This window comes from Saccopteryx leptura, chromosome 4 (assembly GCF_036850995.1).
Source record: "Saccopteryx leptura isolate mSacLep1 chromosome 4, mSacLep1_pri_phased_curated, whole genome shotgun sequence".
In the NCBI taxonomy this organism is placed as follows: domain Eukaryota; kingdom Metazoa; phylum Chordata; class Mammalia; order Chiroptera; family Emballonuridae; genus Saccopteryx; species Saccopteryx leptura.
In genome coordinates this window covers 214,438,688-214,459,770 of record NC_089506.1, presented here as the reverse complement: position 1 = coordinate 214,459,770, position 21,083 = coordinate 214,438,688, and the positions used below count along the sequence as shown (strand labels likewise).

The 21,083-nt window shown below is 63.7% G+C and overlaps 2 protein-coding genes across 4 annotated transcripts in view; both read left to right on the top strand.

Annotated features, from left to right (window-relative positions):
• The window catches only part of LOC136403804 (tryptase beta-2-like), a 285,803-nt gene that overhangs the window by 249,677 nt on the left and 15,043 nt on the right, over window positions 1-21,083 (top strand). The gene's annotated exons all lie outside the window — the stretch shown is intronic.
• CACNA1H (calcium voltage-gated channel subunit alpha1 H) overlaps window positions 1-21,083 on the top strand; it is a 66,446-nt gene that overhangs the window by 43,302 nt on the left and 2,061 nt on the right. Inside the window, exons 9-34 of one of the 3 annotated variants that reach the window (XM_066383002.1) lie at window positions 88-877; window positions 2,434-2,876; window positions 4,680-4,831; window positions 5,517-5,702; window positions 6,341-6,458; window positions 7,152-7,307; window positions 7,519-7,609; window positions 7,756-7,964; window positions 9,184-9,594; window positions 10,125-10,225; window positions 10,397-10,520; window positions 10,599-10,667; window positions 10,801-10,985; window positions 11,700-11,826; window positions 12,013-12,138; window positions 12,385-12,474; window positions 12,966-13,158; window positions 13,681-13,698; window positions 14,985-15,136; window positions 16,010-16,119; window positions 16,670-16,803; window positions 16,975-17,045; window positions 18,725-18,803; window positions 19,977-20,098; window positions 20,172-20,607; window positions 20,731-20,891. In XM_066383002.1, the coding sequence (XP_066239099.1) occupies window positions 88-877; window positions 2,434-2,876; window positions 4,680-4,831; window positions 5,517-5,702; window positions 6,341-6,458; window positions 7,152-7,307; window positions 7,519-7,609; window positions 7,756-7,964; window positions 9,184-9,594; window positions 10,125-10,225; window positions 10,397-10,520; window positions 10,599-10,667; window positions 10,801-10,985; window positions 11,700-11,826; window positions 12,013-12,138; window positions 12,385-12,474; window positions 12,966-13,158; window positions 13,681-13,698; window positions 14,985-15,136; window positions 16,010-16,119; window positions 16,670-16,803; window positions 16,975-17,045; window positions 18,725-18,803; window positions 19,977-20,098; window positions 20,172-20,607; window positions 20,731-20,891 (4,854 nt within the window). The remainder of the gene's footprint in view (window positions 1-87; window positions 878-2,433; window positions 2,877-4,679; window positions 4,832-5,516; window positions 5,703-6,340; window positions 6,459-7,151; window positions 7,308-7,518; window positions 7,610-7,755; window positions 7,965-9,183; window positions 9,595-10,124; window positions 10,226-10,396; window positions 10,521-10,598; window positions 10,668-10,800; window positions 10,986-11,699; window positions 11,827-12,012; window positions 12,139-12,384; window positions 12,475-12,965; window positions 13,159-13,680; window positions 13,699-14,984; window positions 15,137-16,009; window positions 16,120-16,669; window positions 16,804-16,974; window positions 17,046-18,724; window positions 18,804-19,976; window positions 20,099-20,171; window positions 20,608-20,730; window positions 20,892-21,083) is intronic. The other 2 variants (XM_066383004.1, XM_066383003.1) reach the window with 2 other exon arrangements.

The following is a 21,083-nucleotide window of genomic DNA, read 5'->3' as shown; positions in this document are numbered from 1 at the left end:
TCTTCCCCAGTTCCCTGGGGCACACAGCCTGGTGAGCGAGGCCCTGGACGGGCTGTCGGGAGGCTCAACACCACCCGCCCGCCACAGGTGGGCTCCTTCTTCATGATCAACCTGTGCCTGGTGGTGATCGCTACGCAGTTCTCCGAGACCAAGCAGCGGGAGAACCAGCTGATGAGGGAGCAGCGCGCCCGCTACCTGTCCGACGACAGCACACTGGCCAGCTTCTCGGAGCCGGGCAGCTGCTACGAGGAGCTGCTCAAGTACCTGGGCCACATCTGCCGCAAGGTCAAGCGGCGCGGCCTGCGCCTCTACGCCCACTGGCAGAGCCGCTGGTGCAAGAAGGCGGACCCCAGCGGCGCCCTCCATGGCCAGGGCCCCGGGCACCGGCCGCGGCGGGTGGGCAGGCGGGCGGCCTCCATTCACCACCTGGTCTACCACCATCATCACCACCACCACCACCACTATCACTTCAGCCACGGCAGCCCACGCCGGCCTGGCCCCGAGCCCGGCACTGGAGACACCAGCCTGGTACGGGCGAGAGCGCTGCCCTCGCCGCCCTCACCCGGTCCCGGGCCGCTCGATGCCGAGTCGGTGCACAGCGTGTACCACGCGGATTGCCACGTGGAAGGGCCCCAGGAGAGGGCCCAGCTGGTGCAAGCTGCAGCCACCACAGCCAGCCTCAAGTTGGCCATGGGGCTGGGAGCCATGAATTACCCCACCATCTTGCCCTCAGCAGCTGGTAGTGGGAAAGGTGGCGCCAGCCCTGGGCCCAAGGGGAAGCGGGCCAGCAGGCCCCCAGGAGCTGGCGGGCACAGCTCCCTTAGCCTGAGCAGCCACGATGCCTACGAGAAGATCCAGCATTTGGTTGGGGAACATGGTAAGGGCCCCAGCACCACCCTGCCGAGAGTGGGGTGGGACCTAGGGATATTGTCCTCACCTGTGTGCTCTCTCCAGGGAGGCCCTGGGCACCTCACAGCCTGACAGGGCAGGGAGGGGAGAGGGTACCCTGCTCTGTCCACCTGGCAGTAGCCGCAGGCAGCCATTGTCTGGACCGTGAGCGTTTGCCACGTGGATGTGAGAATTCTGAAGCTGGCAGTGTGTTGCCCCCATCTGGCCTCTATAGGGACCTTCTGCCAGTGTTCACGGCCTGGCCACCTCTCCGATGAGTGGCTGGCCCCCTTCTCAGTGGGGTGAAGGAGGCAGGGGGTAGGGAAGAGTCGGGGTTACAGTACCCCTAAGGGTTAGGGAAAGAAGCCAGGTGCCCCTCATCATTCTCCCAACCAGGTCCTCTGCTTCACACACCTCAGACGGGGGGATCGAGGGAGAAATACTGCGTCTCGTGCAGATTGTGAGACCCTCCCGAGTGGTGTGTGCAAGCGTATAGACTGCAGTGCACCCGGAACACGCGTGTCCTCATGCACCGTGCCCGAGGTGGGGGAGCCAGCGTGTCACAGTGCGTGTGCTTCTGGCCCTGCACTACCCATCAGGCGTCCCTGGCTTCACAGGCCCTTGGGTGGTAGTGAGTCCAAGCCACAGCCTTGGGTGCAGTGTCCCAAGGTCCCAGAAACTGAGCGTGAAGAAACAGTGCACAGTATTCCTCAGTCATTCTCGTGTCTGATCTGTGTTGGAGACTGACTTGAATCCCAAGGTCGCTGGCTTGAGCAAGGGGTCACTGGCTCAGCTAGAGCCCCCTGGTCAAGGCACTTATGAGAAACAATCAATGAACAACTAAAGTGCCACAGCTATGAGTTGATGCTTCTCACCTCTCTCCCTTGTCTGTCTTTCTCTCTCTCTCTCTTTCTCTCTCTCTCTTAAAAAAAAAAGGCTCATGTTAAATTTCTGGATGGTGTCGCCCTTGTACAGATGAGCTTGTCTGCCCCTCTGTCCCTGCCCATGTGTGAATGGAGCACACTAGTAGAGGGTGTGCATGAGTGTGCTCAGGTCTGTGTGTATGTATATGCTCCTAGGTGTGCCCAGGTATGCAGGAATGCCTAGGTGTGACCATGTGTTCCGGGCTATGTGTGTCTCTAGGTATGAGTATGCCCAGGTATGCAGGTATGCCTAGGTGTGACCATGTGTTCAGGGCTATGTGTGTCTCAAGGTATGAGTATGCCCAGGTGTGCAGGTATGCCTAGGTGTGACCATGTGTTCCGGGCTATGTGTGTCCCTAGGTATGAGTATGCCCAGGTGTGCAGGTATGCCTAGGTGTGACCATGTGTTCAGGGCTATGTGTGTCCCTAGGTATGAGTATGCCCAGGTATGCAGGTATGCCTAGGTGTGACCATGTGTTCAGGGCTATGTGTGTCCCTAGGTATGAGTATGCCCAGGTGTGCAGTGTCCACCCTACAAGTCTCCATGTGGGTGTGTGAGTTCCAGGCACCCTAGGTGTGACCACTGAGTAGCCTGACCCTGCCTGTGCCTTTCACCCCTCAGGACTGGGCCAGACCCCCAGCCGCCTGTCAGGCCTAAGTGTGCCCTGCCCCCTGCCCAGCCCCCAGGCGGGCACGCTGACCTGTGAGCTGAAAGATTGTCCATACTGCGCCAGTGCCCTGGGAGACCCTGAGTTTGACTTCAGCGACTCAGAGAGCGGGGACTCGGATGGCAACATGGTCTATGAGTTCACGCAGGACGTGCAGCATGGGGACACTCGCGACCCCATGCGGCCAGCGCCAGCAGCAGACACCACAGCGCAGGGAGGCGTACGGAGGCGGGCACAGCAGCGGGTGGCCCCTGGCAAGCGTGGCGGGCTTGGCCGCGTGTGGGCTGCTGTCAGCGGCAAGCTGCGCAGGATCGTGGACAGCAAGTACTTCAACCGAGGCATCATGGTGGCCATCCTCACCAACACGCTGAGCATGGGCGTCGAGTACCACGAGCAGGTGGGTGGCTGGGGACACCTGCCCTCGGTGTGGGTCGGGACTGTTGTCATGACCCCTGGGGAGCACATTCCTTGTGTGTCTCCTCGAGATTTCAGCCCCTTGGGACCCGCAGTGGCATTGTGGAGGTTGGGGGCCGGGGGACGCTGGAGCCAGATGATTTTTATCAGTTCCTCAACAAATGCTCATCTCTCCTCCTCTGCTAAGTGGTGAACACGGACATACGTGGCTCTTGCCTGGACGTTGTCTCCATCTGGGATGGGGGGTTAAGCCCACCACTGTTCACCAGGTCATCTGGTGGCTCTTCTCAGGAGGCCCCAGCCCAGTTCTTGCAGAAGGCAGCCCCCCTCACCTGAGCCAAACCCACTGGCAGCACCCGCGGGGTGCCTCTTGGTGACCAGAGAGGTGGGGATGCTGGATGGTCCCTGGAGGAGGCACTGTGGGGTGGGACCTGGCCCCCAGTGGCCTGGACAGTGCAGACCCTGCACATTGACCTGGGCGGGCTGCCCAGGGAGGGGCAGTGGCTGGGTCTGGCAGGAAGATCGCGTCCTCTCAGGACCAACGCTGGTTCACTTTTAATGACCAAGGTGACTTCCCGCCTCCTACCCGTTGGTCTTTTCAAGTCACTTAAGCCATTTTCTTTCGTCCTGGAGCAAATCCAAGCAGCAGCAGCCAGAAGCAGGCTCTGGATGGGAGGTTCTTTTTTTTAATTCAGTTTTTTTTAAAGATTCTATTGATTATACAGAGAAGGAGAGAGAGTAAGGGGAGCCAGAAGCACCAACTCCTGCTTGTCATATATGCCTTGACCAGGGAAGTCCAGGGTTTCAAACAGGTGGCCTCAGCGTTTCAGGTCAATACTTTATCCGCAGTGCCACCACAGGCCAGACAGGAGGTTCTTTTTGTGAGGGTGAAATCCAGAGCAGGGACCTTCAGCCAGCAGTTCCTTCATCCAGACAGAACCAGTCAGGTACCTTCCAGGTGCAGGGCTGAGGTATGTGAGACCCCAGGCCGGGCTCTGCTCTCGTGGGCTCACAGCTGAGTAGGGGGACAGGACAGACCTCTGATGGATAAACTGGGGGCCCCTGGTGTGAAAGAGCCTCTGCCACGCATGCACATGCACATACATAGATACACACATATAGCTTAGCTGTGCAGGTGTGGACATGTGTACAGACATGCATGTGTGGGCAGCCGTGCACATGTCCTCCTCATGTGTGTAGTATGTTTTCAAGCATACACACAAGCAGGTCACACTGGCACGTGCACACATGTACGTGCTTGACACACATGCAAGCATTGACATTAGCGCAGGTATGCACACATGCTGGTACACGCGCAGGCAGATTAGGATGTCCAGTAAGGAGGGGCCTCTGGGGCCTTCTGCCAGAAGGAAGGGCATGGGAGGTCCCCAGAGAGCAGGGCAGCTTTCAGAGGCACCACCCTCACTCTGCCCCAAGCATCCCCGTGCCCACCCCAAACCCTGGCACAGGTGCTCCAGGCCCTGTTCCCACGGCCTGTGCTTGGAGGCCTAGGGACTCTCCAGAGCTTCAGTGCTCAGACGTGATAGTGGGGAGGTCAGGAAGGGCCTGGGGGTGCGGGGGAGCTAGGGACAGTGACAGTGGGAAGACCAGATAAGCCAGGGTCCAGCTGGAGGGGATATCCGTGGTGCCTGCTCCTTCAGACAGTAGCCGTTAGGTTCCTGAGATGCCTGTTGTATCCCCTGGGCCTTTGACCCCTTGATGCCGCCTTCCCTGCTCCCCGTAAGTGAGCGACACTTCCCCCTGATGGTCCCTCTGCCGCCCACAGCCAGATGAGCTGACCAACGCCCTGGAGATCAGCAACATCGTGTTCACTAGCATGTTTGCCCTGGAGATGCTGCTGAAGCTGCTGGCCTACAGCCCGCTGGGCTACATCCGGAACCCCTACAACATCTTCGACGGCATCATCGTCGTCATCAGGTGGGTCGCCCTCCTCTGCCCAGGCCACGGGGTCCCGGGAGGCTCCGCTGTCCAAGAGCAGAGCCCCAGTCCGGAGAGATGCTGCTGGCGTTTTCTGGCAGGCACGGTGATGGGATGTCGGAGACCCTCCTTGGGACTGAGTCCCTCCCCGCAGGTACCGTGGAGTGGGACACAGGTCCGCTGTGTGTCAGACGGGTATATATATTGAATCTTCTGGAGCTGTTCCCTGTAGGAACGGAGTGGGCGTTCAGTGGTCCTTCAAGCCTCCTGGCTGGCTTCTGCTTAGGGCTCAGTCCTTGTGAGGAAGACCTCGCTTCTGGGGTGTCTGCTGCAGCAAAATTCGCACAGAAAGGAGTGGGAGGATCTGGGGGAAGTTCCTCCCCCAGGAGGAAGTGGGGCCCTTGGGAGTCAGGGGGTCTGCGCCCTAGGAGAGGTGGGCTTGAGCAAGAACAGACAAGTCAGGCGTGGCTGTGAAAGGTGCGGGACCGAAAAGCCCTCCACTGAGAAGCCTCTGTCTGGGCCAGAGCCAGGGACGGCAGCTAGTTAGGTGGCTTCGTAGTCGTTGGCGCAGCCCCTCAGTCACCCTGGGCACCTTGATGCCGCCAGCCCTGTGGCTCATCACGGGGTTGAGTGCAGGACCTGCTGTCAGAGAGCAGCACCTCCTGACCCGGGGCCCGGCCCACAGCGTCTGGGAGATCATTGGGCAGGCGGATGGCGGCCTGTCCGTGCTGCGGACCTTCCGGCTGCTGCGGGTGCTGAAGCTGGTGCGTTTCATGCCGGCGCTGCGGCGCCAGCTGGTGGTGCTCATGAAGACCATGGACAACGTGGCCACTTTCTGCATGCTGCTCATGCTCTTCATCTTCATCTTCAGGTGGGCCCCCCGCGGAGGAGGCCCCTCCGCACTGCCGCTGGCTTGTGCTCCTGGATTTGGGGCCCCAGGGTGGAGGGTGCAGGCACCTCAGAGGTTCTGCAGAAGCTCAGTCGCTGGTTCCTCCATCCAGACAGGACTGATGGGGCACCTTCCGTGTGTAGGCGTGAGGCATGTGAGACCCCTGGCCGGACTGTGCTCTTGTGGGCTCACAGCTCAGTGGGAGGACAGGACAGACCTCTCATGGATAGATAGGGGGCTGAGCAGAGAACGAGGGGGCCGGAGAAGGGGAAGGGGCAGCCAGGCTGGAGATTGTCATTAGCTGGGCTCATGCTAGCCTGCCTGACCATGACTTCGGGGCTCAGGAGTCAGGGAGAGGCTGGGGCAGAAGGCAGCCCGGCAGGCTGAGTGAGATAGGCACCCTAGGTCCTAGCCCCTGCCTGGAACCAGAGTGGCCTCTGGTCTGTCCCTACCCTGACCTTGGTCTTTCCACCATGGATGTGGGCAGCAGAAAGCCAGGGGCCCGGTGGGGAGGCAGAGAGGAGCAGCTGCTGAGTTGGAAGGTAACCAGGCAGCATGGCTCCCCGCTTTCCACCCCTGCGCCCCACTCCGCACTCACCGTGCCCTGCCTCTGCCCTCAGCATCCTGGGCATGCACCTCTTCGGCTGCAAGTTCAGCCTGAAGACAGACACTGGAGACACGATCCCCGACAGGAAGAACTTTGACTCCCTGCTTTGGGCCATCGTCACTGTGTTCCAGGTAAAGCCTGGGTGGGGGCTGTCCCCTGATGTGGCCTCAGGGCTTGCCCTGGCCTGTCCAAGGCTAGAGCAGTTGAGCTATGAGCAACGATAGGGACCCTGATCCTGTCCTCGGCTGGCGGGCATGTGTTCTCACTGGTGCGAGGCGCCAGCTGGTCCCGCGAAGCCGCGAGCACACCCGGGCCCCTCCTCTCTGCCCCACGTCGGCCCCCTCGGGCCCGGGGCCCCTCCTCTCTGCCCCGCGTCGGCCCCCGCCTCGGGCCCGGTGCCCCTCCTCGCTGCCCCGCGTCGGCCCCCTCCTCCGGCCCAGGGCCCCTCCTCTCTGCCCCGCGTCGGCCCCCTCCTCGGGCCCGGGGCCCCTCCTCTCTGCCCCGCGTCGGCCCCCTCCTCGGGCCCGGGGCCCCTCCTCTCTGCCCCGCGTCGGGCCCGGGGCCCCTCCTCTCTGCCCCGCGTCGGCCCCCTCCTCGGGCCCGGGGCCCCTCCTCTCTGCCCCGCGTCGGCCCCCGCCTCGGGCTCGGCCCCCTCCTCTCTGCCCCGCGTTGGCCCCCGGGCCCCGCGTCGGCTCCCTCCTCGGGCCCGGGGCCCCTCCTCTCTGCCTCCTCTCTGCCCCGCGTCGGCCCCCTCCTCTCTGCCCCGCGTCGGCCCCCTCCTCGGGCCTGGGGTCCCGCTCTGCCTCGCCGCCGTCCTTCTCCAGATCCTCACCCAGGAGGACTGGAACGTGGTCCTCTACAACGGCATGGCCTCCACCTCCTCCTGGGCCGCCCTCTACTTTGTGGCCCTGATGACCTTCGGCAACTACGTGCTCTTCAACCTGCTGGTGGCCATCCTGGTGGAGGGCTTCCAGGCGGAGGTGAGGGGGACTGCCAGGAGGTGGGAGGCGGGCACGCTGGGCAGGACTCCTGCACAGACTGACGTGGGGAGGCCTGTGTCCTCTCACCTGGTCTGCCGGGTCTTCCGTTATGCCCACCTCGACACGAGCCCAGTCACCCTCAGGGAAAATGCGCAGGGGGTGCCTGGCACAGGCAGCTTCTCACACAGGCCTTCTGCTCTGCGGGGCACAGGGCGACGCCAACAGATCTGACACGGATGAGGACAAGACGTCCACCCACCTGGAGGAGGATTTCGACAAGTTCAGAGACCTCAGGGCCACAGGTGTGTGTGGGGACGGTGGGGTTTGGGTGATGGGGGCAGTGCCTGCCCTGCCCTCGCGGAGAGGGGACGCAGGTGGGTGAGTCCTGAGCGGGCAGAGTCTCCTTCCGGAGAGCCCTGCAGGCGCTAGCAGTCTCCTCCCCCTCCAGAGATGAAGATGTACTCCCTGGCCGTGACCCCCAACGGGCACCTGGAGGGCCGAGGCAGCCTGCCCCCGCCTGTCATCATGCGCACGGCGGCCACGCCCATGCCCACCCCCAAGAGCTCTCCAAACCTGGAAACGGTCCATAACCTCCTGGACTCACGGCGTGGCAGCAGCAGCTCGGTGGACCCCCAGCTGGGAGACCAGAAGTCTCTGGTAGGGACTGTCCCCTGCTCCAGCCTCAGGGCACCTTCAGGCTCCATGCATCCAGCTCCTGTGGCCTTCCCAAAGATGAAGAGGGTCCCACACGCCCCACCCCCACCCCAAGGGTCCACACACCTGCCCCCATCATTGCCACATGTGTCCCTGGCCCCTGATGCTTTCATTTCTGTAAACCGAGCAGTTGCTGTGCTTATGGGAGGAACAGAGAGACCAGATCTGGAAATGCGTCTTTGATCCTTTATCTCCAGTAGAATGTCAGGCAGGAAGTTTATCTTCCAAATTGCAATTAAAGATAAAAGGTGGCAGAGCATAGATCAGACAGAACAACAGGAAAGAGAAGCAAACAGGCGTAAAAACAGCACATGATACATGACGGAGGCAGGGGTCGGGTTCCATGAGTCAGGATCCACGGTGTCCCACGGGGCCTTTCCATAAAAACCTGGAAATGCCGTTCCTAAGCCCCAGGAGGCGTGGGCAGAGCAGGACAGGCTCACAACAGAAGGGGGTGGGATATGAACCTGGAGGAAGTCTTCTATCAGTAACGTTAATAATCGCCCAGGTGAGCCTGGGTGGGCCAGGTGACTTAGCAACAAGACGTATTGTAGCCACGAAAGAGGTGGGCAGGGACGGCTTAGCAGGATGGAACCTCAGTTCACGCCAGAGCCGGGAAGTGACGTGATAGCAGAGGAGAAGATGGGCGCAGAGGGTAAGTCCCTGGATTGAAGGTGCTTCATCTCGTAAGACAGCAGACACGCTTCTCTCTACAAGGCCAGAGTCTGCCAATTAGAAATTGGTTTGGGGCCCTAGCACAGAGATCAGAGTCATCTGGGGTGTCTCAGGATGGTCAGCAGCTCGCCGCAGGCCCGCCGATGACCGGCGCGTGCTCTCCGGTCCTCCAGCGGGCACAGCGGCCAGCCCCAGCCCGGCAGGAGGCCTGCCCAGCCGTAACGCTGGCCGACTGTGGGTCTGCAGCTCATTGTAAACCTGCTCTGCAACTTGGGCGTCCCCCTGGAAGAGCGGTGTTGCGGCCTCTCCCTAGCAGGGTGGTCCGCACGTATGAACATCACTCCCAGGTGTTAGTGGGGATCCACATCGATCCCACCCGTGGGATGCCCCCGTGGGGAAAGGCCCCTGCAGCTGGGCGCCCTGGGGCCTGGGATGTTGAAGGGCACTCGGGGACTGGCCCCTCCTGCCCCTCTGCTCTCCCCTGCAGCCCAGCCTCCGCAGCTCGCCCTGCGCTCACTGGGGCCCCAACAGCGCCTGGAGCAGCCGCCGCTCGAGCTGGAACAGCCTGGGTCGCGCACCCAGCCTCAAGCGCCGGAGCCAGTGCGGGGAGCGGGAGTCCCTGCTGTCCGGCGAGGGCAAAGGCAGCACGGACGAGGAGGCTGAGGACGGTAGGCCCAGGGCAGGGGGCTCGCCCTGCTCACGTCCCACCCCGCTGCGGCGGGCCGAGTCCCTGGACCACCGTGGCACCCTCGACGTGCAGCCCCTGCGGCCAGCCACCCTGCTGCCCACCAAGCTCCATGACTGCAACGGGCAGATGCTGGCCCTGCCCAGCGAGTTCTTCCTGCGCATAGACAGCCACAAGGAAGACCCAGCCGAGTTTGATGATGACATGGAGGATGTGAGTTGGGGTCGAGGCCTGTGCCCCCATCCTGTCGTGGGCTGGTTCCCAGAGCAGAGTCTGAACATCATGTGTGGGGGTGGGGCTGGGGGTTCCTCAGGAGAAAGGGGAGGAGGTAGACAAGCTGAGCCGGACTTGACCCAGCTGATGAGGCTCAGTTGATCCTCGGGAGCTTTGGAGTGGGGTTGGCCCCTGGGTCGGCCCCGTCTCCAGCTGAGAGCCATTCTGAACCCCGAGATTTTAGCCATTGATGGGCCTTCAAGGGTGGAAGAGAGGATAGTGGGGCCCCCTTCTCGGTGAGGCACTCCCCCATTGCCCGGGGCAGTTCCGCTGGCAGGAGACAGCTTGGGGGGCCTGTCTGGGCAGGAGCCTGAGAACACCCACTCACCTGCCCCTGTGGACCCCCAGGCTGGGTCACTCACCCGCTGCCTGTGTGGGGAGGGTCAGCTGGGACAGCTGGGGCCCCAGGGGTGGAAGGACGGGGCTGGGGGAGACTGGCACGGGCCTGAGGAGCTGCACCCTCTCCCCAGAACTGCTGCTCACGCCTGCGCAAGGTGCTGGAGCCCTATCAGCCTGAGTGGTGTCGGAGCCGGGAGCTCTGGGCGCTATACCTCTTCTCCCCACAGAACAGGTACGGGGTCCACGGGTGGGGGAGACGCCACCCTTTTGGGTCCCTTCCCCACCAGTCAGTGAGCTCCCCGAGCCCCGGGGTCTCATGCTTGCCCTCTTGGGACTGGGGTGAAGCAAGGGTTTGGGGCAGTGCTGTCCCCGGACTTCTCACCCGGTGCCCTTGGTCCCAAAGGTTCCGCGCCTCATGCCAGAAAATCATCGCTCACAAGATGTTTGATCACGTCGTCCTGGTTTTCATCTTCCTCAACTGCATCACCATCGCCCTGGAGAGGCCAGACATCGACCCAGGCAGCACCGTGAGGCCCTCTTCTCCTTCCGGGGGAGGGGGGGTCTTTTGGGTGTAGCCAGCCCCTCCCACCAGCCTGTCCCTGCAGGAGCGCGTCTTCCTCAGCGTCTCCAACTATATCTTCACGGCGATCTTCGTGGCTGAGATGATGGTGAAGGTACCAGCACTTCCGGGAGGGCCCCGGGGTCTGTCCTCCAGCCTCACACCCCCTTGCTGTGCCCCTGCCCGCCCCCCACCCCATCCACTGCAGCCCCTCAGACCTGCGCTGCTCCTCCTCTGCACCTGGGCAGGTGGTGGCCCTAGGCCTGGTCTCGGGCGGGCACGCCTACTTGCAGAGCAGCTGGAATGTGCTGGACGGGCTCCTGGTCCTGGTGTCCCTGGTTGACATCGTCGTGGCCATGGCCTCTGCCAGCGGTGCCAAGATCCTGGGCATCCTGCGTGTGCTGCGCCTGCTGCGGACGCTCCGGCCGCTGAGGTGGGCCGAAGGGCTGGGGGATGGGGTTGGACCGGGAGAGGGGACAAAGACAGGTGGGGGGCAGGGCTAGGATTGGGTCTGGGGGTCTTTGGACAAAGACAGGTGGGGGGGGCAGGGCTAGGATTGGGTCTGGGGGTCTTTGGACAAAGACAGATGGGGGGGCAGGGCTAGGATTGGGTCTAGGGGTCTTTGGACAAAGACAGATGGGGGGGCAGGGCTAGGATTGGGTCTGGGGGTCTTTGGACAAAGACAGGTGGGGGGCAGGGCTAGGATTGGGTCTAGGGGTCTTTGGACAAAGACAGATGGGGGGGCAGGGCTAGGATTGGGTCTAAGGGTCTTTGGACAAAGACAGATGGGGGGGCAGGGCTAGGATTGGGTCTAGGGGTCTTTGGACAAAGACAGATGGGGGGACAGGGCTAGGATTTGGTCTAGGGGTCTTTGGACAAAGACAGGTGGGGGGGCAGGGCTAGGATTGGGTCTAGGGGTCTTTGGACAAAGACAGATGGGGGGGCAGGGCTAGGATTGGGTCTAGGGGTCTTTGGACAAAGACAGATGGGGGGGCAGGGCTAGGATTGGGTCTAGGGGTCTTTGGACAAAGACAGATGGGGGGGCAGGGCTAGGATTGGGTCTGGGGGTCTTGGCATGCGCTAGGCCCTCTGCACAGTGGCCGTTCCCTCGGTGTGCCCGACAGCAGGCCCTCTCTGCCCTGGACAGGGTCATCAGCCGTGCTCCGGGCCTCAAGCTGGTGGTGGAGACCCTGATATCGTCCCTCAGGCCCATCGGCAATATCGTCCTCATCTGCTGTGCCTTCTTCATCATCTTTGGCATCCTGGGGGTGCAGGTGGGCATCCCCGCTTGTCTGTGGGTGTCCTGTCTGAGAGATGGTGGCGTGGTGTAGTCTGCAGCCACTGGGCAGCCCCAGAAAGGCCAGCCTCGCCTCACCCTGCTGCCCCAAGAGGCCCCTTGTGGAGGCTGGGGGGCCGGGGGGCACAGGGTCAGCCCGTTGGGTGACCGCCTGCCCCGTCAGCTCTTCAAGGGCAAGTTCTACTACTGCGAGGGCGCTGACACCAGGAACATCTCCACCAGGGCGGAGTGCCGGGCTGCCCACTACCGCTGGGTGCGGCGCAAGTACAACTTCGACAATCTGGGCCAGGTGGGCGGGGTGAGGGCGGACCGGGACGGGAGGGGAGGCGGGGACTTGAGGACAGGGCCAGAGGTCTCCCAAGGTCTGCGTCCAGGTAATCTCTGGTGGCCTCAGCCTGGTCTCCTGAAAGGAGAAGGGCAGAGCCACGGGCTCTAGAGCCAGGGGCCGGTCTGCTGTGGGGGAGGCCCGTGGGGTCTCCCACGCAGGAGGCAGGGCCGGCGCTGAGCGGTCACCACTCTCGCTGTGGCCCTGCAGGCGCTGATGTCCCTCTTCGTGCTGTCCTCCAAGGACGGCTGGGTGAACATCATGTATGACGGGCTGGACGCCGTGGGCATAGACCAGCAGGTGCGGGCAGGCCGTGGGCGTAGACCAGCAGGTGCGGGCAGGCCGTGGGCGTAGACCAGCAGGTGCGGGCAGGCCGTGGGCGTAGACCAGCAGGTGCGGGCAGGCCGTGGGCGTAGACCAGCAGGTGCGGGCAGGCCGTGGGCAGCCTTGGCCCTCCAAGTGGACCCTGTGGGTAGCTTCCGGGTCATCTCCGGGAACAACCTCCAGGAAGCCACCTTTGACCTCTGAGAACTTCTGGAGAGTTCCATGTCATGGGCCCCCCTTCTCTGGCCCTGGGGGGTGTGGCTGTCCCCGGAAGGGCCCTGGGGGGTGTGGCTGTCCCCGGAAGGGCCCTGGGGGGTGTGGCTGTCCCCGGAAGGGCCCTGGGGGGTGTGGCTGTCCCCGGAAGGGCCCTGGGGGGTGTGGCTGTCCCCGGAAGGGCCCTGGGGGGTGTGGCTGTCCCCGGAAGGGCCCTCGGGCAGCAGGGACCCACGCAGCCTCCTGTGTTGCAGCCAGTGCCCAACCACAACCCCTGGATGCTGCTGTACTTCATCTCCTTCCTGCTCATCGTCAGCTTCTTCGTGCTCAACATGTTCGTGGGCGTCGTGGTGGAGAACTTCCACAAGTGCCGGCAGCACCAGGAGGCCGAGGAGGCGCGGCGGCGCGAGGAGAAGAGGCAGCGGCGCCTGGAGAGGAAACGCAGGAGTAAGGCCCCCGCGGGGCAGAGGCGGGTCGGTACCGGTACCCGCGTGCCTGTGGGAGAGCAGGGGGCCGGCAGGGGCGAGCCAGCGGCGGGCTTGGAGGCTGGGTCTTCCTCGCACTCGAGTGCAGCTGGCGTCCAGAGCCCCCTGCCTGGCCCTGCGCCCCTCGGCCTCCCAGCCTCAGCCTCAGGCTCGCCGAATGGCTCTGTGTGCTGCCCGCCTTGCCTGGGCCTGCATGGTGGCTGGGCCTTTAAGAAGAGGCCGGGCAGAGGAGGGCAGCTGCAGCAGGAGGCAGGGGTCCCCTCCCAAGTGGCGCAGGAGATGAATGAGACCCCCCAGTCCTCATCCCCCATCGTTAGCCAAGAGGGTTCACACCCATGAGTTCTTAGGGCACAGGGGACCCCGAGACAGAGGGTCTTAAGGAGGCCCTGCCCAGCTTGGGAACCAGGAGGGCTTCCTGCAGGAGGGCACCACTGAGTGTCCCGCCCAACCGCAGCCAGCTCAGACCATCTCCTTGTCTTTCCAGGCACTTTGCCCAACCCAGGTACCTGCCCCCTGCCCCGCATGCCTAAGCCTCTTGCTTCTGCCAGGCTCTGCACGGGGCTGTGGGCTAGCCTGGCCTTCACCCCTTTGCCACTTCCACGTGGAAGGGCAGACATTGCAGGCGGGTGCCAGTCCTGCTGGAGTCTGCTGCAGGGTGGGCACAGGATGGCCAGGGCTGGGCGCCAGGCACCACTGGGAGGAAGGATTGTCCGCTCGCCTGCCTGGTGTCCACGCTGCTGCTGCAAGCTCGTGTGTGGCCCTCTGCTCAGTCCGCATGCCTGACTGCTTCCCTGTGGTGCTTCGGGATGCCTGCCGGCTCGTGGCTGCTCCGTGTCCTCAGTGCTGGCCCGGCCGTATAGGCCGCCGGCCTCTTTGGCTGCGCAAGCTGAGCCAACCTCTTTAGTGACTGCATGCCAGAGCTAGGAGCATGAGGGTCCCAGGTCGGGGTCGGTCCCATTGGCCCTGCCCTCCTAGGCCCTGGAACAGCCACAGCTCTCACCCCCTGGCCCTCACCCATGCGTCCTGTGGCCGAGGCCGGTCCTCACGTGCAGTGGTGGCAGCTGCGTCCTCCCCCAGTGGGAGCTCAGTGGGCACTGACACACCCTAAAGGGTTACAGCAGGGAGAGCATTTAGTGCAGACAGATCAGCTGGTGAATGCATGACCTCCCCAGGTGTTGGCCATCAAATGGACCAGAAGTCCATCAGACCCCAGACAAAGGCAGTGGTCACTAGCCCTTTGGAAGACTAAGAGGGGAGGGACCCTGGGCCTGGTGGCCAGAGGGCAGCTCATGCCCAGACAGCCGGGAGACCAAGGTGTCGGGGCGGACAGGTCACCCTGCTCCCTGAGAAAGCTCCCATCTGCCCACCCCTCATCATGTAGGCGTCTCAGAACCCCGCTGCCAGCCTAGAATTCCTCAAGGGCCACAGCTTGGGAGCTGCTTGCAGGGTGGGGGCAGGGCAGGGTCGGACCCTGGGGCAGGGCCTGGTGGAGTCTTAGCTTCCAGGCCCGCTCCCGGGGTTGCCCTGAAGCCAGGGCCCCCATAGCCAATGGGGTTGGTGGGTAGCCTGCCCCTGAGGCGCACTCATAGCCAGGCCTCCCGCCCTGGGTTGTCCATCAGGCAAGAGGAGCCAGACTCACAGGGGGCCACTTCTTACCTAGAATGGGCCCCCCTTCTTGAGAGAAATCCCCTCCTCCACCCTCCTGAAAACCCCCACACCTGACCCCGGGCTCTTCCCCAGCCTCGCCCCTGCCACCCAGCCCTTGTCACAGGCGCCCTCTCCCTGCAGAGGCCCAGCGCCGGCCCTACTACGCCGACTACTCGCCCACCCGCCGCTCCATCCACTCGCTGTGCACCAGCCACTACCTCGACCTTTTCATCACCTTCATCATCGGGGTCAACGTCATCACCATGTCCATGGAGCACTACAATCAGCCCAAGGTGGGGCTCGGGGCGCGAGACCCCGCCCACCCTGCCTCCAGGACCAGCATGGGCCATGCACCCCTGGAGGGCTGTGGGTGCGGTCTGGCACCCAGTGGGTGGCCTGCATCAGGAAGTGCTACCCCAAGAACTTGGGTGGGGGGGGTCTTAGGTTTACAGCCCTGGGTGAGCCCTTACTGGTATTCATGGGGTGTGGTTTGAACAAAGGGTCCTCCTTCTCTTAACATCAGTTGAAACACTCAGGGTCACCTGACCTGGAGGGCCTGGCCACCCCACGAGTGGTTCCATGTCGAAGTGTCCCTGAGTCCAGCTTCCTGGGCTGTGGATTTTACAGTTTAGGAAAAAAACAGGAAGGGCTGGCAGGAGACAGATGGGCATCAATGATCAGCTTTGTGTTCTGCTCCAATTACATCTGCATTGCCATCATTTCATTAAAGAAGGGACACCCCCCCACACGCCCATCCCCTACCATGGGAAGGGTGGGGTCTCAGTATCGGAGCCTTTGTGTCTGAATCTGCTCAGCGTTTCGGGAAGCTGAGCTCTGGCTGGCATGGGCTGGCCCCTGTCCAGGCTGTGGATGGGGTCCTGGTCAGGGCGGGGCCAGGAGGCTGGGCTCAGAGGGGCAGGTCACCCCCCACCTGAGGTTGTCCTCAAAATGCTGCAACAGTCAATCCAGCTAATACTTTCCTGGCACAGACCCACATACAGTAAGCGTTCACAGCTGGGCCTCAAGACCGGCCCTGGAGGCACCAGCCTGGTCCAGGAGAGGGGCGGGCAGGGTGCCCAGGACCCAGGAGCTGGGGTGCCTAGTGCTACGGGGGGAGGGGGCAGCCTGGGCGGGGTGGCCTCCGCAGCCCGATGCTCTGCCCCCAGTCGCTGGACGAGGCCCTCAAGTACTGCAACTACGTGTTCACCATTGTCTTCGTCTTTGAGGCCGTGCTGAAGCTGGTGGCGTTTGGGTTCCGGAGATTCTTCAAGGACAGGTACGTGGGATGGGTCCACCTGGCACCGTGAAGGACTCATGGAGCTCTTGGGGGAGGAGGCAGGTGAGAGCAACAGCTCTCCCCTTCAGCGGTCCCTGCCTTCTGTCTGCAAAGGTGACAGTGCTGAGCAGAGGTGACACCTGGACACTCCCAGGGTGCTAGGGAGGTGATGCCTGCTCTGAAGGGCTCCGGGAGGGGGGAGGAAGCAGCCTGACACTGAGCCCGCTCCGGGAGGGGGGAGGAAGCAGCCCGACACTGAGCCCGCTCCGGGTGGGGGGAGGAAGCAGCCCGACACTGAGCCCGCTCCGGGAGGGGGGAGGAGGCGGCCCGACACTGAGCCCGCTCCGGGAGGGGGGAGGAGGCGGCCCGACACTGAGCCCGCTCCGGGTGGGGGGAGGAGGCGGCCCGACACTGAGCCCGCTCCGGGTGGGGGGAGGAGGCGGCCCGACACTGAGCCCGCTCTGGGTGGGGGGAGGAGGCGGCCCGACACTGAGCCCGCTCCGGGAGGGGGGAGGAGGCGGCCCGACACTGAGCCCGCCGGGCTGCCCAGGTGGAACCAGCTGGACCTGGCCATCGTGCTGCTGTCCATCATGGGCATCACGCTGGAGGAGATCGAGATGAACGCGGCCCTGCCCATCAACCCCACCATCATCCGCATCATGCGTGTGCTCCGCATCGCCAGAGGTGGGCACCGCGGGGCCCGGGGCCGCTCCGACCTTCTTCCTCGGTGTGCCCCAGGCCTCAGCAAGTGGCTGGTGCTGGTGGCGGGAGTGTAAGGGACAGGGGGTGGTTCTGGGGAAGGGTCAGGCTGGCCCAGGCCCTCGATTTTCCCTAATATTCAGCTCTTGGCCCTAGTGCTGAAGCTGCTCAAGATGGCCACAGGCATGCGGGCCCTGCTGGACACGGTGGTTCAAGCCCTGCCCCAGGTAGACGGACAGCTGCCCCAGGATGGGCACTACAGACACCTCCAAGAAGACAAGGCTGCAGGATGGGCCTCACACGCTGTCACTCATTCACTCGTTCACGGGGTCTTCTGCACCTGTGATAACCGTGTTTATCACTCTTCTGTGTGCAGGGAATAATGGCTGTGCTGGGAGGGAGACAGCTGTCTGCCTTCTGAGCCTCAGTCCCTCAGGGGAAAACACCCTATGTCCGTCTCCCTCGTCCAGTGCTGGACGCAGTGGGATTCGGGCAGGGGATGCGGCCAAGGTGGGCCTCTCTGAGGTCCAAGGACCACATCCACGGTTCAGGTGTCAGCTGACGGCCTCTCTCCTCTTTTGGAGCTAACTCAGGCCCCACGTCCTCCTTCCCTGTGCCCCCACAGTCCCCACCCTGATCCTTTGTGGCCTGTTGAACTGAAAGAAACCCCATCTGTGTAGTATCCAGTTCTTCTGCCAACCCAACCTGTTCAGCCATATGTCCATCTGTCCGTGGTTGTAACCCTTTCAACCAGCCATGCAGCCACCCATGTGTTGTCCATCTGTCCATCATTCAGCCAGCCGCTCCCCCCCCACAGCTGCCTGTCTACCTAGCACCTGTCTCTCAACCCCCTCCTCATCTATGACCTGTCTGTCCACACACGTGGGACAGACGTGCCCGTGCAGCCCTCCAGGGGCCCCTTTCTGCAGCCAGCCCGCATCCTCTTAGCAGCACTCTGTGGCCCTGAGTTACAGTTCCCAAGGTTCTCTGTGCCTGCCTGGTGCAGGAGGGGGGGCAGCCGGGCCCAGCCGGGCCCCAGTGTCAGGGGCCCCGCCCGGAGGGCAGCGTAAGTGCTGGGAGGTGCGGTCAGTGAACGTCATGGTAGAGCCTCGGGCAGGGGTCACTCAACCTGCAGAGCTCAGCCTTGGCCTCGGCATGGGGTCCCCGAGGCTGGAGGCGGGCCCCACACAGAGTCTGCCAGAACCTTGAGAGGCCTCGTAGGCCCCGGGGAGCAGAGGTGCTGGGGCCAGGGGCGGTCTTGGGGACAGGATGAGTGGGAGAGGCTGAGGACGGACCCTGAGCACCAGGCAGGACAGGGAGCCCCTAGGGACCGTGGGGGCTCCAGGGCCGCAGGGGTGGGCTAAGAACCAGGCCTGGGGACCGTGGGAGCTCCAGGGCCGCAGGGGTGGGCTAAGAACCAGGCCTGGGGACCGTGGGAGCTCCAGGGCCACCGGGGTGGGCTAAGAACCAGGCCTGGGGACCGTGGGAGCTCCAGGGCCGCAGGGGTGGGCTAAGAACCAGGCCTGGGGACCGTGGGAGCTCCAGGGCCGCAGGGGTGGGCTAAGAACCAGGCCTGGGGACCGTGGGAGCTCCAGGGCCGCAGGGGTGGGCTAAGAACCAGGCCTGGGGACCGTGGGAGCTCCAGGGCCACCGGGGTGGGCTAAGAACCAGGCCTGGGGACCGTGGGAGCTCCAGGGCCACCGGGGTGGGCTAAGAACCAGGCCTGGGGACCGTGGGAGCTCCAGGGCCACCGGGGTGGGCTAAGAACCAGGCCTGAAGGCTGGCTCTGGGGACTCGGCCCCCTGCCTGGCAGGAGCATGGGGTCAGGGTGGCCGGTGGCACCGGGCACTGAGTGCGCGGCAGGCGGGGCTGAGGCCTGACCTCGTTCTGCTTCTCTCCTGTGTAGGTAGGGAACCTCGGCCTACTTTTCATGCTCCTGTTTTTTATCTATGCTGCCCTGGGAGTGGAGCTGTTCGGGAGGCTCGGTGAGCGGGGGCCGGGAAGGCGCAGCCGCACACCCACACATGCACGCACATGCACATGCACGCACACGCACACAGCCTGCAGACAGCTCGGGGCGCTGGCCAGGCTGAGGCAGGGCCCCTGCGTGGGAGGCTCGGTGAGCGGGGGCCGGGAAGGCGCAGCCGCACACACGCACATGCACGCACACGCACACAGCCTGCAGACAGCTCGGGGCGCTGGCCAGGCTGAGGCAGGGCCCCTGCGTCCTCAGCCCTTCCCTGTGCACGGCCAGCACAGCAGCAGGCACACACAGCAGCGTGGTGGTGCCAGACACGCACACACCCAGGCATGCCTGTGGACACACGCGTGTGTTCATACCCCAGTGAGGAAGACAGAGCCACATGTGAGCCTGAGCAAGCGTCCCCATGCAAACGCGCACACGTCACCCTAATCTGCATGTTGTCCCCAGGGGACAAAAGCTGCAGTATGTCCTTTTTAATTGTCACCAAGGATTTCCTTAAACTCTCTCTGGCCAGTCTGGGCAGTGGACAGGTGGAGACTCTCTCTGGAAACCCAGTTCCTGTGGGGTCCCTTCCCCTTCCTGCCAGGGCCTTCTGAATACTTGTTGTTACTGACTACTCAGTGGCTTCCAGGAGTCTCCAGTAGGCCTGTCTATGAGGTGGCTGAAATGGTTGTCAGTTTGGGGTCTGCCCAGAGGGGGCTCCTGGGACCCGACAGCTGGTGCCCCAGCTCCCAGGCTTGACTCCTGCCCCCCCCACCCAGACTTATGCCTCAGGGTGGCCCCAGTACTCCACTGAGGCCTGAGGCTGTGCTGACCCAGGAGGGGGCCTGGAGAGCAAGCAGTGCCATCTCCTGGGCCTGCGCCAGAGCTGGCTGGCACCAAGGGCTTGGCCTGTGCACCCAGGAGGCCCTAGATCCAGAACAAGCAGGGCTTCAGGCAGCCCCACGCCAAGGAGGAGCCCCCCTACCCTGTTTGGAAGAGACAGGCTCCCCCAGGTGTCTCCTGCAGGTGCCCACCCGCCAGGGCCCCAAGCGAAGCAACTGCCCAGTGCCCCGGGGGAGCACGACCTTCTCCCTGGGGAAGGGCAGGGCCCGCAGTGGGCCTCGGGGCCTCCTAGGCCGGCATGTACCCTGCCCCCAGCAGTGTGGCTGACGGGCGGGTCTCTGCCCTGCAGAGTGCAGTGAGGACAACCCATGCGAGGGCCTGAGCAGGCACGCCACCTTCTCCAACTTCGGCATGGCCTTCCTCACGCTGTTCCGCGTGTCCACGGGGGACAACTGGAATGGGATCATGAAGGTACCGGCCCGAGCCAGGTGGACGGAGGGGGGGGTCCACCCGCACCATCCTGCAGCGGCCCCTTCGCCCACAGGACACGCTGCGGGAGTGCGCCCGCGAGGATAAACACTGCCTGACCTACCTGCCGGCCATCTCGCCCATCTACTTCGTGACCTTCGTGCTGGTGGCCCAGTTCGTTCTGGTCAACGTGGTGGTGGCCGTGCTCATGAAGCACCTGGAGGAGAGCAACAAGGAAGCCCGCGAGGACGCCGAGCTGGACGCGGAGCTGGAGCTGGAGATGGCGCAGGGATCCCCGCCTCCGCCCAGGCCTGCAGCCCCACCGAGCCCGAGCGCCGGGCCCGAGACCCCCAACCTCCTGGTGGCTCGGAAGGTGTCTGTGTCCAGGATGCTCTCGCTGCCCAACGACAGCTACATGTTCCGGCCGGTGGCGCCCGCCTCGGCCCCCCACCCCCACCCCCACCCGCTGCAGGAAGTGGAGATGGAGACCTACGTGGGCCCCGCCTCCTCCGGTAGGACCCTCGGAGGCAGCTGGGGGGCTTGGGCAGGTGGGAGGACATAGCAGGGGGACTCAGATGGGTGGGAGGACTCCAGGCAGGCGACAGCTGCCTGGTTCAGATGCCTTCCTGCCGCAGGCTTGGTCACCTTCGAGCACCCACCACCTGTGGAGTCCTGCACCTCCCTCCAGGTCTCCTCAGCTTCCTCCTCCCCTGCCAGAGGCAGCAACGCCCTCCTCACCCTGCCCCCTCGGGGCACAGCTCCTTCCCCCAGCTTTAGCCGCCTGCTCTGCAGACAGGTAGGAGAAGCCCCACCATTTCCTGCAGGGCCTAGGGGGTTCCCTCTCCCCACTAAAGGATGAGGGACAGGGACATGGGAAGGGGGGTGCTTTGTCCCTGAACACTGTGATGACAAGAGTTCCCAGCTCCCAGGACCACATCTGGTCCCTGGGCAACAGCCTCAGTCCCCCACAGCATGCCAGCCTGTGGGC